This window comes from Epinephelus moara, chromosome 11 (assembly GCF_006386435.1).
Source record: "Epinephelus moara isolate mb chromosome 11, YSFRI_EMoa_1.0, whole genome shotgun sequence".
NCBI classification, from domain to species: Eukaryota; Metazoa; Chordata; class Actinopteri; order Perciformes; family Serranidae; genus Epinephelus; species Epinephelus moara.
Window position 1 is genome coordinate 7,199,282 of NC_065516.1, and position 15,311 is coordinate 7,214,592.

General features: G+C 38.3%; 1 protein-coding gene across 1 annotated transcript in view; it reads left to right on the forward strand.

Moving 5' to 3' along the window:
* The window catches only part of tnfsf10 (TNF superfamily member 10), a 29,947-nt gene extending 19,133 nt beyond the window's left edge, over nt 1–10,814 (forward strand). Inside the window, exon 6 of the mRNA XM_050056645.1 lies at nt 6,110–10,814. Coding sequence (XP_049912602.1) covers nt 6,110–6,319 — 210 coding nt within the window. The 3' untranslated portion in view covers nt 6,320–10,814. The remainder of the gene's footprint in view (nt 1–6,109) is intronic.
* Nucleotides 10,815–15,311: the final 4,497 nt, after the last annotated feature.

The following is a 15,311-nucleotide window of genomic DNA, read 5'->3' on the forward strand; positions in this document are numbered from 1 at the left end:
TGCCTTACATACATGGCGGCGCAAGATGGCGACCTCTCTAAAGCAAGGCCCTTGCTATATATATATATATAAAAGCATAATTATAAGGCTACGAAAACCAAACGAATTTTATTTTATAGCGATTATACACTTGTATAAACATATTAATGCCAAATATTACACACTGGCCCTTTAGTGCTGGATTCTGACTCACCTCTTTTGTCGAATGTCAGTTTAATAAAAGTTTAAAATGCACTTTCCCTCATGGACAAGTGTTCAACTAAACTTTATTTATTTATTTATTTATTTATTAAGCATCTAACATGCAGCCTTTCAAGACTAAAAATGACAATAATAAAATGTAAATAGAACAAAATGGAACATACACCAAAAATAATATGAAATCCAGTGATTAAAACTTGAAAACTATGGCTATAACATTACTCCAAATTAAGTCAGATCAAAACCATAGGTCCTTTAATCAAATGTCCTCTGATTATCTGTCTAATCTTCATTGATTTTACCTCTTCAATTAACTATTTTAAAAATAGATCGCATAAATTTTGGTCAACAAAAGATATTTTGTGTAATTTTAAAGCTGATATGTGATTATAGGTGCAATTACTGTGATCGTAAACATATATACTGTGGTATTGTTTTGTTGTATGACTAGTTTGTTGTAGTTCAAGGGTCTAGTGTGGAGAGATTATATCCTGTACCAGCTCAATAAAATTCTGCAGAAGTCAGTCTCCACACTTGTATCTTTAGATTTATTTATTTTTGCATCTGCACCGGCGATAGCTGTAGGCATTATGTTTTGGGTTGTCCGTCCATCCCATTCTGGTGAACGCGATATCTCAAGAATGCCTTGAGGGATTTTTACAAAATTTGGCTCAAACGTCCCCTTGGACTCAACGATGTACTGATTAGATTTTGGTGGTCATGGGTCAAAGGTCAAGGTCACTGTGACTTTGTCTGTCTCATTCTCGTGAACGTGATATCTCAAGATCATCGTGAGGGAATTTCTTCAAATTTGGCACAAACGTCCACTTGGACTGAAGACTAAACTGATTAGAATTTTGTGGTCAAAATTCAAAGGTCAAGGTCAGTGTGACCTCACAAAACATGTTTTTGGCCATAGCTCAAGAATTCTTGCAGTAATTATGACAAAACTTCACACAAATGTCTAATAGGATAAAATGATGAAGTTATGACATTTTATATCCAAAAGGTCAAAGGTCAACTTCACCTTGACATTATAATATTCTGGATAAAACCCCTTTCTGGCCATTATTCAACATCATATCTCAGGAACAGAATGGGGGCACTTAGTCAGATACTGAATTGGTGACACTAATCTTGGGTGTCCACCTTGAAACTGTGCTGAATGTATAGATCGTCTGTGCTGTCATATTTTCACAGACATGGATGTAAACTGTAGAGAAACATGACTGGTGCACAGAGGCATATAACCGTTGGGCTGTAATTCTAGCTTGCATTTTTTATTTGACACTAGACAGTAGACTGACAGACAGGAAATGTGTGGAAACAGTGAGGGAACTTTCATGCAACAAAGGTCTCCAGCCAGAATTAAACGGAGGACATTGTGTTTCCACGATGTGCAACCCGATTGTCTGCAAATTATATTTTAATCTCTTAGTTTTTGTTGCACTGAACAGAGCAGACTGATGACTTACAGCAGAGGAGTAACTCAGGATGAGGGTCTGACTAATCAAATCATGTGACTAATGTGAATCCAGACAGTGAGTACGTGTTGCATCACAGCGTGGGAAAAATCCAGTAACAATCGCTATCTGCTTTGTCAGATAAAACTAATGAACTAACTGCTGTTACTGTAAATTAAATAGCTAAACTAAGCATGATAAACCGTTCGTGCAAAGTTTTTTAATGTGAAAAATCCAGACTCAGCAAAACAACATGTTGTTGTTATGTTGAGTTACATCAGACAAACATTTAAAAAGTTAAAATAGTTCATTATAGAAATGAATACTGAAGGAGTTTAATGATTTAAAGATATTTTACCACAGCAACTGAGGAATATGATTTGCAGTGTTTTCTGTTAGGTTTGTGTATTAATGGCAAACAAATTGTAAGTCATATCAACGTGCTTTGAATTTCCTTTACATTTGGATCACAGATGTGTGACTTCAAGGAATTTAAACACAAACCAAATGTGATGTTTTCATATAGCAAACTGCAGGGTTTCTAAAATTGTCCAAATCCTCCAGATTCTGACCAAAGCTGCTGCCCATTTGAGTCTGAGGTCTCAGGTTTCCTCAGATCCGTCATTTCACCTGTGTGATAAATAGTCAAACAGTGTTCAGTTATGTCCTTGTTCTTGTCGGTTGCATCATTAGAAAGTTGTGTTGTATGAGAAAAGTGATTATTACGGACAGATAAAATCTAGCAAAAGTTTCTAGGGCTGGACCCGGACATTTGACTATTTGGGTATTTGTTCGTTGGGTAGGTAGTCTGTTTTCAATTTTGGGATATGTTTTTGCTTCTGATATCGTTTTATAATTATATCGTCATTTTTTTTTCTGACCTTAGTTTGCTGTCATTTTTTGGCGTCTGTTGTTATGTTGCTGCTGGGGTTTCTTGCCTCTGCTTTGCTGTGTTTGTCAAAGCACTTTGCAAACTGTTTTTTAAGGTGCCACATAAATGAAATTATTTTTATTATTAGAATTAAATATAGTGTTCCCCATACGCTGATTTATATCAATGTCAATGTTTATCACCACATATTGATTTTCTGTGGGGATTTTTCTTTTTAAATTGAGTGAAATCTTATTTCATTGTGGAGTTGTGCACTGCCTCTCCGTGCTCCTTTCATCATAAGAGCTCCACCTGCACACATACAGTGACAGGGCTAACAGTTAGGATCATACAGCTAATGTTACCTTCAGCTGGGCATACACTGTACCATTGGAGCCAGTTTTAGAAATGTTGTTAAATTCCAGCTCCCACTGTACGAGTAAATCATCTGCAATTTAAAGCCAAAGTTCAAGATTTATGTGTTCATAGCGTACAATCCAACATCAGTCAACGACCTGCGTGTTCACACTGTACACATAAAATAGACAATAAAACTGCTCATCTGCCCCTGCTGACTGTTCTGGCTCTTGACTATTGTCAATAAAGATTCGTCTGAAAGCTCCAGGGCTGCAGGCAGGGGCGCCGCCAGGAATTTTGGGCCCCATGAAAAAAAAATCACATTGGGCCCCCCCTGCACAGCTGTAGTCACCACATCTCTTGGACCTAACTGACCCATTAAAAGCTTTACATAACTCTAACTTTGAAGGCTTGCAACTGTCTTCAATCAATCAATTTTATTTATAAAGCCCAATATCACAAATCACAATTTGCCTCACAGGGCTTTACAGCATACGACATCCCTCTGTCCTTATGACCCTCGCAGCGGATAAGGAAAAACTCCCCAAAAAAACCCCTTTAACGGGGAAAAAAAACGGTAGAAACCTCAGGAAGAGCAACTGAGGAGGGATCCCTCTTCCAGGACGGACAGACGTGCAATAGATGTCGTACAGAACAGATCAGCATAATAAATTAACAGTAATCCGCATGACACAATGAGAGAGAGAGAGAGAGAGAGAGAGAGAGACAGAGAGAGACAGAGAGAGAGACAGAGAGAGAGACAGAGAGAGAGATGCAGGTAATAACAGTAGCTTACAACAACGTCTCTTGCTTCTTGTAGCTCAATACTGCCAGTACAATATTTACTGCTTGTGAGTTGTACATGCAACAGTCTGCATACAGTATGCAATTCACTATTTGATGCAAGATTAAAAGCCACCATAAAAAAATGTGCTAAAGGCCATCTTTTACAGTCTAAATGTAATTTTTATTGTAAAATCCCAAAATGGAAAATTCTCTGAACATTAATGAAAGGCTTAAAAAAAATAACTTAAATATACATTAATTTTTCAATCAAAATAAATTAAGATCATCATCTCAAAATAATGAAAACAGCAGATTTTTGATGCCAATAAATGAACGCCACTGAATCACCACCACTAGATTGCATACATTAGATACATGCTTTTGTTGTGTGTGTGTGTGTGTGCGTGTGTGTGTGTGTGCAAGCTGCTCAAATAAATTATCCTTCATGGGAATAATAGTCTGTATCTATAGATGCCATTTAACTGCCATAATTCAGTCTAAATGAAAGCATCTAACTGGATTATTTTAACATTAATACAGGCTGAGTTAGGCTACTTAATGTTTCCAACTGTCCAGCATCCAGTACAGACAGTTGTAGGCTGTTTTTGTTTCATAATAATCATTATGTGGAAAAATAATTTGTTTGAATTTCTGTCATTAAAAAGTATTTCATTTTCTTTTTTGTAATGGTAAAAAAGAGCAAGAGAGAGAGAGAGAAATTCCCACAGACTCCCTGCAATGATGCTAACTGGCATGTGTTGCTCACCGTCTTCATTGGGACGAGGAGGGGTAAAGTTATGGGCAGACAGGGCTGCTGCTTCTGACTCATCTGTTGTTGAGTCTGGTAAAAGGGGCAGGGACACCTGATTTAATATGAATATCCTGCTAAACATTTACCTGCACTGATTAAATGTAGGTTAAAAAGGAGTGAAATGTAGGCTAACGCTAGCCTGTAGCTAGCGTATTTCACTATGGACATTAAGTTAACAGCTTCATTTCTACCACTCACAGACTGTAGGCTACCCACCTTTCTTGGAGAAAAACTGGCTCACATATTGACACCGTATCTTTTGCCTCTTCTCTCTCTCCTTTCTCTCTTTCCTTTAGTGAAAACTGGATTTTCTTTTAGTGCTAGGTAGCATGATGATGACTGTAGTATTCTAGCGCAACTGCTGACTGCTACTAGGCACTGTCACCGCCAGTGCGCTAAGGCAGGACCAAACCATTTCATGCAGATACAGGGGGGTGGTCAGTCAATATAGATGGTTACTTTTTGGTCAATGGGGATATTTAACTTTTACTGACAAAAACAAGTAAAAACAAAGAGATCATTCATTTTATTACTATATTTGAAAAAAATATAAGTTTAATAATTTTATTTTATTTTTTACCTATTTTTGGGGCCCCTGTCAGTCAGGGGCCCTTGGAATTGTCCTAACTTTTGGCGCCACTGGTTGCAGGCAGGTGGAAGTGTGTTTGCCAGTGGAGGCACGGTTCACAATAATGTAGAGTGAGACGTCCCAAAAAGAACTTAAAAGTCAATTTCTGCAAAGACTGGTCAGTCCAGTCAGCAGAACCAACAAATTAGCTGGGTATACACTGTACAAGTGAGAAAAAAGGCACTGATCTTGGGTAATCAACTCGTGGTTCTGCTTCAACTGTGCAAGAGCCTGAAGATGGCCTACCAGAATTTCCAACTTGTCAGAAATTCATCTGAACATCTTACGGCTGGTCAGGAACAGCTGATCAGGCTGTGATCCTCACCCCACCCTGTACACTTCACAGCAAAGGACGAAGCTGAAAGTCAAACACTAAAATGAGTTGTAGTGCTCAAAAATCAGGTCAGAAACAGGCTCAAATCTTACAGTGTATACCCAACTTAATGGTTATTCAGTGGTTTAATAACAGAGTCGAGCCATTTTGGTGTGAGTTTGCTTTGAAGCTTTTGATTACTACCAAAGCTCCAGAGTCCAAAAAAAAAGGTATTCGGGATATCCCTGAGAGTTCCCCTCTCATTTTTTCAGATCACAAACTATAAGCGTGTGGACTGCTTATTCTGTGTGTCTTTTTTTTTTTTTTTTAAACTGTGGTCATTATTAAGAAGGAAAGAGGAAGGCATCTTTTATTGTGCTGCAAGAGGGGAATCTTTGACCACTGAAAGATTGAAGAAAGCAAAAGCATTTGTCAAGAACGTGTATTATTCAAAAACAATGGCGATTACATTTTGTCATAGTTTTGACAAATGATGCCAACTAAAAATCCAGGAAAGTTATTAATAAATCAGGTATTTTACAGACTGATTCTGTGGTTCATAAACAATCGTCTTCATGACGTGATAGCTGCGATTCATCCAACCTGCACATGCAGCATGAATGCCTCCACACATATCAGACCTTCATGACCGCTCACTCACCTCTCCTTCTCCCTCCAGGTGAGCTCCTACCCAGTTCCCATCCTGCTGATGAAGACGAGCCGAACCTCCTGCTGGTCCCGGGGCTCCCAGTTTTCTCTGCACTCCGCTCACCAGGGGGGGCTGTTCCCGCTCAGCACTGGCGACCGCCTGTTCGTCACAGTGACCAACGCCTCCGCTGTGGACATGGACGAAAAGAGCAGTTTCTTTGGGGCGTTTCTCATCAGCTAGACAATCAGATGAGGGATCGACTGTCATGTTTTTAATGTCGGTGATGGATGAATCTGCAGCCTCTTGACTTCTACTATTAATGAACCCAGAAAAACTGCAACAGAGAGTCGATTTGGAGGTTTGTCTTACTTTTTTTGTTTCAGGATCACAAGCCAAAAGAAAATTAACAACACTGGTTTCATGGGTGGAGAAGAGACTGGTATGGATTTGGGGCTGTGTGTATGAGTGAGAGCTAAGACTATTAAAGTTAGTGTGGCTTTGACTCAACAGAGATTAGTTTCTGTTGTACAAACATTTCTTTAAGGCAGAAGTTCCCTAAATTTTTACAGGTAAATTTAAGTGCAGAGCAGCAGATTTTCTGCATTAACTTTCCTAACTGGTCTTTAACAGCTAAGAGGAAATTTTCGACTACATGATGGTTTGGTCGTGGTTAGTTAACCTACACTGTTCTGAGCTGACATTCTGTACACAAAGGTTTAATTCAGATGTGATTTGCCTAGGTATCTTCATGCCATTTTACTCTGACGCCTGATTTATTAGTGGTTTTGTCCTGTCACTTGGGTTTTTTGGCTTTTTCCTCAGTAAATCCTTGAAGCAGTTATGCACAAATAGCACACAATGACAGGCATTGGTTGGTGCTATAGCCTCAAGCGCTGGCGCCATATATCGAAATTTGTTTAAGGTCAGTGCGGTCACTGGTTTTCCAGACATGTTTAAGGGTTCAAGTCTGAAGGGCTGTTTTTTGTTTTTGTGCTGGTTTATTATTTTTCTTCAGAAATGTTTTTGCAAATCCCCATGAGATGGTACATGGCAGACACATGAAATTTTCACCAATGTAGGAAGTTTTGAAAAAATGCTGCTCAACAAAATTGACCTCAATTAGCTTGACTGGGATGCTGTAAGGAAAGGTCAACTTTGAAAAGTCACAACTCATTCAGTGTAAACTTTACACAGAACTTGCCTCAAAAACCACTAAAGTCCACGTCTGGATTTTCTACCATTTGTTTGAAAATCACATTTTTGACATCTACTCCTGAACCGTAGGTCTGACTTTTACAAAACTTTCTGTGAATCATTATTCGACCAAGTTTATCAAAGTGTTTGAAAAGCTTGTTGATATCTTACAGTGTTTTGAAGATATTGACCAATGAACTTCAGTGGAGGTGTAGCTTAGTACATAAATAGACCTAACTCCGTAACAGTTGGGCCAATCATCATAGAACTTACAGGATATGTCCAGTAAGTCAGTTATGTCATTCACACAAATAAAATATTTGGGTCCAAACAATATACAAAAAAACCTCCTATGTAAGATGAACACGTTAGTAAAAGCACTAAAAGGTAACTGATAACACAGAGTCCCATTATTCAGTCACGGCTTATGTAAGTATCTTAAACATACCCTTAAAGTTTAATTCAAATCGACCACTAGGGGGCACTACGGATGCAAAAAAATGGGCATGGAATAACACACATCAGACTAAGAATCAGAAATTGTTTGTCCAATATTACAAAACTTGCAAGATATGTTTCATAATAGTGTTGAACAACTTGTGTACGATTATTCAAAATTGCTCAGAAGGGGGCGTCACCAGTTCCAGACAGGGCAGTTGGCCTGGGGCAAAATTTGACCGTAAATCAATGACAAAGCATCACCAAACTTGGTAGATATTTTTAATTAAAGTCGTTGAAACATGTCCCCGAAATGTTTTTTAAAACTGACCAATAGGGGGCAACAACACTGCTGAAGAACAGCGTGGCCTGGCACAGGTTTGGTTATAATAGAATGAGCATCTGTCTGATGTCATAAAATCTGTTAATTATCTTTCATGAAGGTGTTGGAAACTGTCAAAGGTCTCGATCCTTTGCAGTTTTCAGATTTTAACAGTGGCTTGAACCCCAGAAATGCCACAGGGGCTACACTACTTTTTTTTGGATTGTCAGGTGTCCCTTCAGCGTGTCTGTAATGTCTAATGATGATCTTCCATAGCTAGACTGTATTTTCAAATTTTAAATGTTGTTTTAGATGCAAAGCACTTTGTGAAATTGGCTTGTAACTCAACTCACAAAGTCACAAACTCACCTGTAACAGCTCACAGATTCTGCACATGCTGACCTGCGCCACCAATAGGAAAGGACAGTTGTAGCAGTTTAGACTTTTGGGTACTTTGCATACATTACACTCAATCCCATTTTATTAATTTTGTAGCAAATGCTGCAAAATTGGGGTCTGCCCTTAAGAATTGTTTGTATAAAACTCTTACCAGCTGAACATTTGTGATTATCTGTGTCCCTGGATGTGTGTTTGTGTAAAGATGTAAATATTGTGCTACATTTTGTGTTTTTGTTTTTCCATTAAGCTTGCAAATTCTGGGTCTGGAGCTCTCCATGAACTCGTTTGTGGGCCTGTGCTACCATTACAGGCCTTTCAGACAATTAGTTGACGGCCATGTTGAAAGATTAAAGGTGTAAAATCACCACCTTTTCCTTCAGGAGGTTTACAGTACCAATTTTAAAGCACTCCCCCTTACATATCCAACTTTGTGTTGTGTTTCTGTTGGCTGCAGGGCCACAGTCTCTCCCTCTGCTGCTGGCTCGTCCATTGTAACCGTTCTCCAAATGGTGCATTAAACTTTCCCTAAACGGTTGGTATTCTCGGGCATTCATGTCATGCTGGATTAGCTGCAGATGTGACCTGCAGACTTGGAAAACAATCATGCACATCAGCATACAAACAGTAGAAATGTGGGATTTTGTTTTTGTCTATAGCTCCTGTTTTCCATGTGATGTATCGAACTGTTTGTAATGAACACTGCAGTAAATCCTCTGAAGCTCAAGGACATATAAACCAAAATGATCAGTTATGTTTGACTTAAAGGGAGCTGGATGTATCAGTGGATATAACCGGGGTCATTCCTGATTTAGGAAATATTCATTCTTAACTTAAACTCTACTTACTGGATTTCTCCTTGGACTCAAAGCTGCATCTTGTGACCTTCATCAACAATTTACATACACCACTGCCTGTCATTAGTGACCAGTTTCATACTTAGGTCAGGTGAACAACCTCCATGACAACTTGGACAAATTCATCAAGAACAAGTTGTTTTCCGGGTTGTCAGTGGATTAGTGGTAGAGCAGGCGCCCCATGTACAAGGCTGTTGCTGCAGCAGCCTGGGTTCGACTCCAGCCTGTGGCCCTTTGCTGCATGTCACTCCCCCTCTTTCTCCCCCCTTCACACTTGTCTGTCCTGTCCATTAAAGGCTGAAAATGCCCCCAAAAAATATAAAAAAAAAAAGAACAAGTTGTTTTCCTCACATGAATAGAAAGAAGAATCCAAAAAACAGGGAAAATCTTCATGAATTGGAGTCATAGGGGTCTGCGTTTAACAACAGCAAAGCTGTGTGATGCTAACAGTTAACCCTGTCACTGTGGGTGTGTGACTCTGTACCAGTCAAAGAACTTCAGTCCTGTAGAGAGGGGGGCTGAGTGAATGAATACACTGCACGCAGCTCTACAATGAAATGATTTCAATAGTCATAATTTGCAGTAAAGTTGCAGTGATTGATCAAAAAAACAAAGTCACAGAATGCACGGGAATCGGTTTAATTTGTGTTAATGGTGATCACAACATTGCAAAATCCTGGAGGGACTACGTTTCAGCAAAGCCGCTGGATAAATGAGACTTGGATTATTGTGAGTTATGTGAGAGTTTGCAAAAAGATGTCTTGATATAGTTTTGCTGTTGTTAAATGCAGACCCCCTTTACTTTAATTCTTAAGGAATATGCTCCATTTTTGGATTTGCCATTCATGGCGGAGGCGTGCGAGAAAAATAACATTTCTGGGAGGAGGGAGTTTTCCTCTGATTCATTTAAGTCATAAAGATTTTTACCATAATGATTTTCAATCAAGTTTTAAGTTCTCATTTTTCCTATATGAATGCAGCGTTTACTGAAACACTTATGTAAATATCACAACACAAGGTCTTTTTAATTTCTTGTTTTTGCAACAAATGTATAGACTATCTTTAATTGTTTTTTTTTTATGTTGATTGCAGAGGGGAATTTATACTCTAAACATGATGAAAAATCATGGTTTAAAGTTGATATGAGTTGATAAGTATAGTTTGTACAGACATAAATCTGCAGTTTTGAGTCAACTAATTGTGAGGTGGATGTTTACAGAGCTGTCTACGTTTTATCTTTTACATCTGATGAGTGAAACAATAACCTGAGACACTGATGTAAATGCAGCCAGTGCCTTTCAGTACGTTCAACCTCCGTATGGAATAACTTAAAAGATCCACCTGCAATCAGTCCTCTTTGTCAGCTGGACCTCGAACACCTAAAAAAGACACAGCTGCACACAGATGAGGATGTGGACAAATAAACAGAATTTGAATTGTTTGCCGGATAGACCAAAACTAAATGTGAATGTAAATAACCTGGTGGTTTTGTCTGTAAATGTGTGAAATAAAGACACTATAAGAGGAACTTACAAATCCTTTGATACTTTCTCACACAGCGCTTTACTCACAAAACATCTTGCGCTCATCTGGATATCTGAGGTTGTTCCCAGTTTTCATATTTATAGTGAGATGATCAGTCATGCCAGGGTGTCACCCTCAATCAAGCCGAAGTAAAACAGAAGAGGTGCTTAAAATTAAGTTTAAACATCTACAGTCCCATCACTAAAACTGAGCACACTGCATGCTTTGATGAGGACTGCCAAAAGCTCCAGAACAAGTGAGTCAGCAGACCTTTAGTTGAGATAATTTTGTTGAGAGATGGTTTAAACAGTCATGCCACGTATGGCCAACAATGAAACCAAGACATACAAATAAAGACTATGTTTTCAGGCAGTTTTCACAAAAGTATTACTCCTACTGGATACTTGGTTAGTGTTTGTTGTATTTAAAACATGATCATTTATATTTCTTTTGCACATTTCTGCATCCACTAGGAGTAAAAAACAATTTTAAAAAAGATGATGTTAATGTTATTTATTTAAAATTAAAATATTTTTTAATATTTCGATTATCTTAAATTTGCATAACTGATCAACAGACCAGAAACAACCACAGACACACTAATGAGGGCATTAAAAAATCTGGTGAATAGTCCTGGTGTCCTGAAGTATAGTGCAAGAACTGTTTCAAGTTTTAAAGCTCTGCAGTTTGCCAAAAATCAAGTAATTATAACAGCGGGAGATCCGTTAGTAAAAGCCTGGATTATTTAACCTCACTTCAAATGCCTCAGACTAAGGGCACAGTCATAAAAACACTTACTATGTATCAGTCTGGCACTGACTTTAAAGCATGAGAGAAAATGAAACTGATTATACTTTAACTGTATTCTCGATGCATTTGATTATAAATTCATTTTTGGATGTTAGTGTGAAAAACAATGCAGCAACATAAGAATGTAGGCATATGCTTATTTAAGCCTTGGAGGTAGATGTGGAAAGTTATCTACAGACGATTACTGTAACCGTTCATTTCTAACCCTTACCCTAACACACAACAAAATTCTATGATTTCTCCAAAACTTTCAATGATTTTTACTACTTAGATGCTTTTTCAAGGGCTTGAAAATTAAATTGTGAAAATCTATGACTTTCCCAGTTTTTCCATGACTTTGTATAAAGTTTGTTTGCAAGGAGCCAAAAGGTGAGATAATTACAAAGGGTGGCAGAATAAAAGCAACCTTTCCCCTGATCAGTCCTCTTAATATGGTTTATTAAAAGTTACTCATCATTTTAAAGGCTGGTCTGCCACCTGCTGGTGCCCAAAGACACTCTGTGGGTTCCACTACCCACACTACCATACTACTTAGTATGCCAGAAAAATATTTAGTATGTCTCATCCCATGATATGTCAAATGCGGTATGACAAAAATACCAAGATGGGCGACTGCATGTGGTCACAATTTGCATAATGCAAGCAAACAGGTTTTTCTGGCTATTCTGACTCAAAATATAATCACAGAGGACACAACAAAACAACAACAAACGGACATAACTAGGAAAATACCAACAGAGAAGTGCATATGTATTGCATATTACTGAGGAGTTACACTAAACACATTACAAAGAAAAGACAGCAGAGAGTTTTGGGTTGACCTCTGTCTCTGGTGAGCTCAGCTAATGGTGCTTTGTATCTCCAAGGTAACATTACTTAATACCGTTCAGCAAGGGGGTCAGAGTTCAAGGGGCAGTGTTATCATGAAGTAGTTTGCACACTGCATGCAACAGTACATTTTTTTGTAAGGGCGGCTACAGAACATACTGATGATAAAAAGAAAACGTAGGCTATGCAGTTCAGAATGTAGAGTATTTTCAGTATGATAGGGGGGAAACGCCACAGCATTTGTTGTGATTGGTCTCAAGTCTTGAAATGAGGTATGGACATACTTTAGTCAAGTATCTAACAGTTTAACTTTAATATTTCTAGATCACATGAAATGTCACACTTGGATCTATGTCAGGATTTTCGCAAAATTTGGAAAAACACCAACACTGTGTCTATTGGCTCATTTATGGCCACAACTGAAATTTTGAATTTCAAAATTGGTAAAACCATTATTATTTTGTCTTTAGATGGCTGTTTTTTCTATATATTCCATTTTATGTAAGTAAAAACCGTTGTCCCATGTGCCGACTAAATATAGTATGTTCAGAAAACGGCTGCATCTAAGAAACTACACGCACATTCAAGTATTTTTATATCTGTGAATTCATAACAAGTTGAATATCAAAGATGTGCACACACATGCAGTGTAAAAAAATAAGTAAATACAGCTTGTCCACAGACACTTAGATTTAATGCTTTTTAAGAAAATGTTTAAATTTCAGACCGATTTTTAGACAAATAGTATAAAGGTAGGTCATATATATTTGGTCCCATGCAGAGGTAGGTTTTATGTAGGAATATGGTTATTGTAGAGTTGGGTTCATCTACATTTTTCCAACAGGAAGGGGTCTCATAGTGGAGGGGAAAGTGGAACTGATTACCCAGGGCCCCAAAGGGAGGGTGGCCCTCCAAAACCCTGAAATGAAAAGTTTGGTTTTGTTTGCATTTTTTATTTCTTATAAATTATTGTGCCATAACTAAATCAAAATTGGCTGAATCAATCAGTTGAAGGACTGAACTTAAAAAAAAAAACATAGCAGAAGCTCTCTGTGGCCCCTCTCATCCCTTAAAGGGCCAAATTGCTTTAGTCGTTCCCTGCCGCTGGATTCGTCTGGAGCTGAGTGAGTGACTGCTTATGCTGCTGGAGCACCAGCTTACACTGTTATATCTTTCTCCAAGAAAAGGTACCCGGGGTTCCGACTAAGAAAAGAAAGGGCAGAAGGAAAGGGAGTGAAAGCAAACTATGAAGCAAAAAAAAATATCAAAAGGTGTGTGAGAGACATGGAAGGCCAGCAGGCCCTACATACTGCTTATGCATTGGTCCCAGAGGCAGTACTAGGTTCAGTGGTAGGCTTAAGGATTTGTAACATTAGAAACATAGACTTTTATGCAGAAGAGCTTCATTTTAACAAAATAAATTAAAAGATGGGTAAATGAAACTAGATAAAATGGTTGTGGCAATTAACACTGCAGAAATTCAAGTTAATGAATATTTAATTACCTTTAAAGCCTATCATTTTTAGACTTAAGACCTGCAGACATGAAGCTCAATGCTGCCCTCCAGTGTCTACCTGAAGCAGTGCAGGCCCAACCAACAACACCTTGCAGCTCCTCAGAAGAGTGGACACTTCAGACTTTAGCCAGAGTGAAACAAATAATCACACAACACTTGGTAAGTTTTTGATTTTCTTTCTTTTTTGTGGAAATATGTTACAGTTATATTACAGGTATTTAAATGCCCCGAGGGAGAACAAAAACTGTTTTAGAGACTAACACTAAGAAGGAGACAGCAACTTAACTGAGACAGGAACAGTCCCGACCGGATCGACAGACTCAACAGGCAGAGTGGGCGAAACCGCCGCCCCACACTTAACCCATGTTAGGAGACGTCCAATAAATACTGCAAATGTTGTTAACGCAACTTATTAAAAAAAAAAAAAAAAAAAAAAAGACGAGGAAAACAGGTGTGCTCTCCTTCTAGAGTCCTTTGTGGTATTTAGCAGCAAGTGTGTAGCTTCCAGAAACCAAAAACTTGTGAATAACAACGTGCGGGGCCTGCAATCAACCAGAGTCTTTAACACAAGCAAGGACAGATCAGAAATGTGGTGGTTTTAAGATGTGTGTGGAAAAAGTGGGAAAAGTGCTGAATACAAGAACACACAAATGATTAAACAGGTTAACTTACATCCTTGATAATCCAACAGCAAACCAGGGACAGAAGTTCTGTCCTCCACCAGCCACAATGGTTGGTTGACCTCTAAATTCACCATCCTATCAGTTTTATATACGTTTTTAGTATACAATAACATCTTAGAATAATGTGTGGGTGTCTGACAGTGGCTCACAGAGTATAAACATTCAACAGACAAAACTGAAACTTACATTTGGCTGGTGGTGTTAAATTCACGTCCTGCTTCTTGCAGTGAAAGTTATCAAAAATGTTATTATTGTAAATGTTTTTAGCATTATGTTGAGGTTGTGTTCTTCAAGAGTCTTTTTCTGTTATTTCTAGTGGTGGAGCAGAATTGACAAAATACAATCTACCTGTGTGAAAATATTCTGGTTGAATGCAGCTCTGCCCCTGCACCATCTTCCATTGGTTTTTAATGTAACTTATAAAATATATCATAAAACGTCTTCTTAAATGGAAACTGAAACGTCCATGTACAAAAAGTTTTCTTTTATATAAATTACACCAGTCTCTGATGATGATGATGATGATGTCTCTGTTCCTGCTAATACAGTTCATCTCTAAGCCAAACCCTTCCCCTCATACATACACACTCACATGCTCGCCCGCACGCGCACGCACGCACACACACACACACACACACACACACACACACACACACACACACAC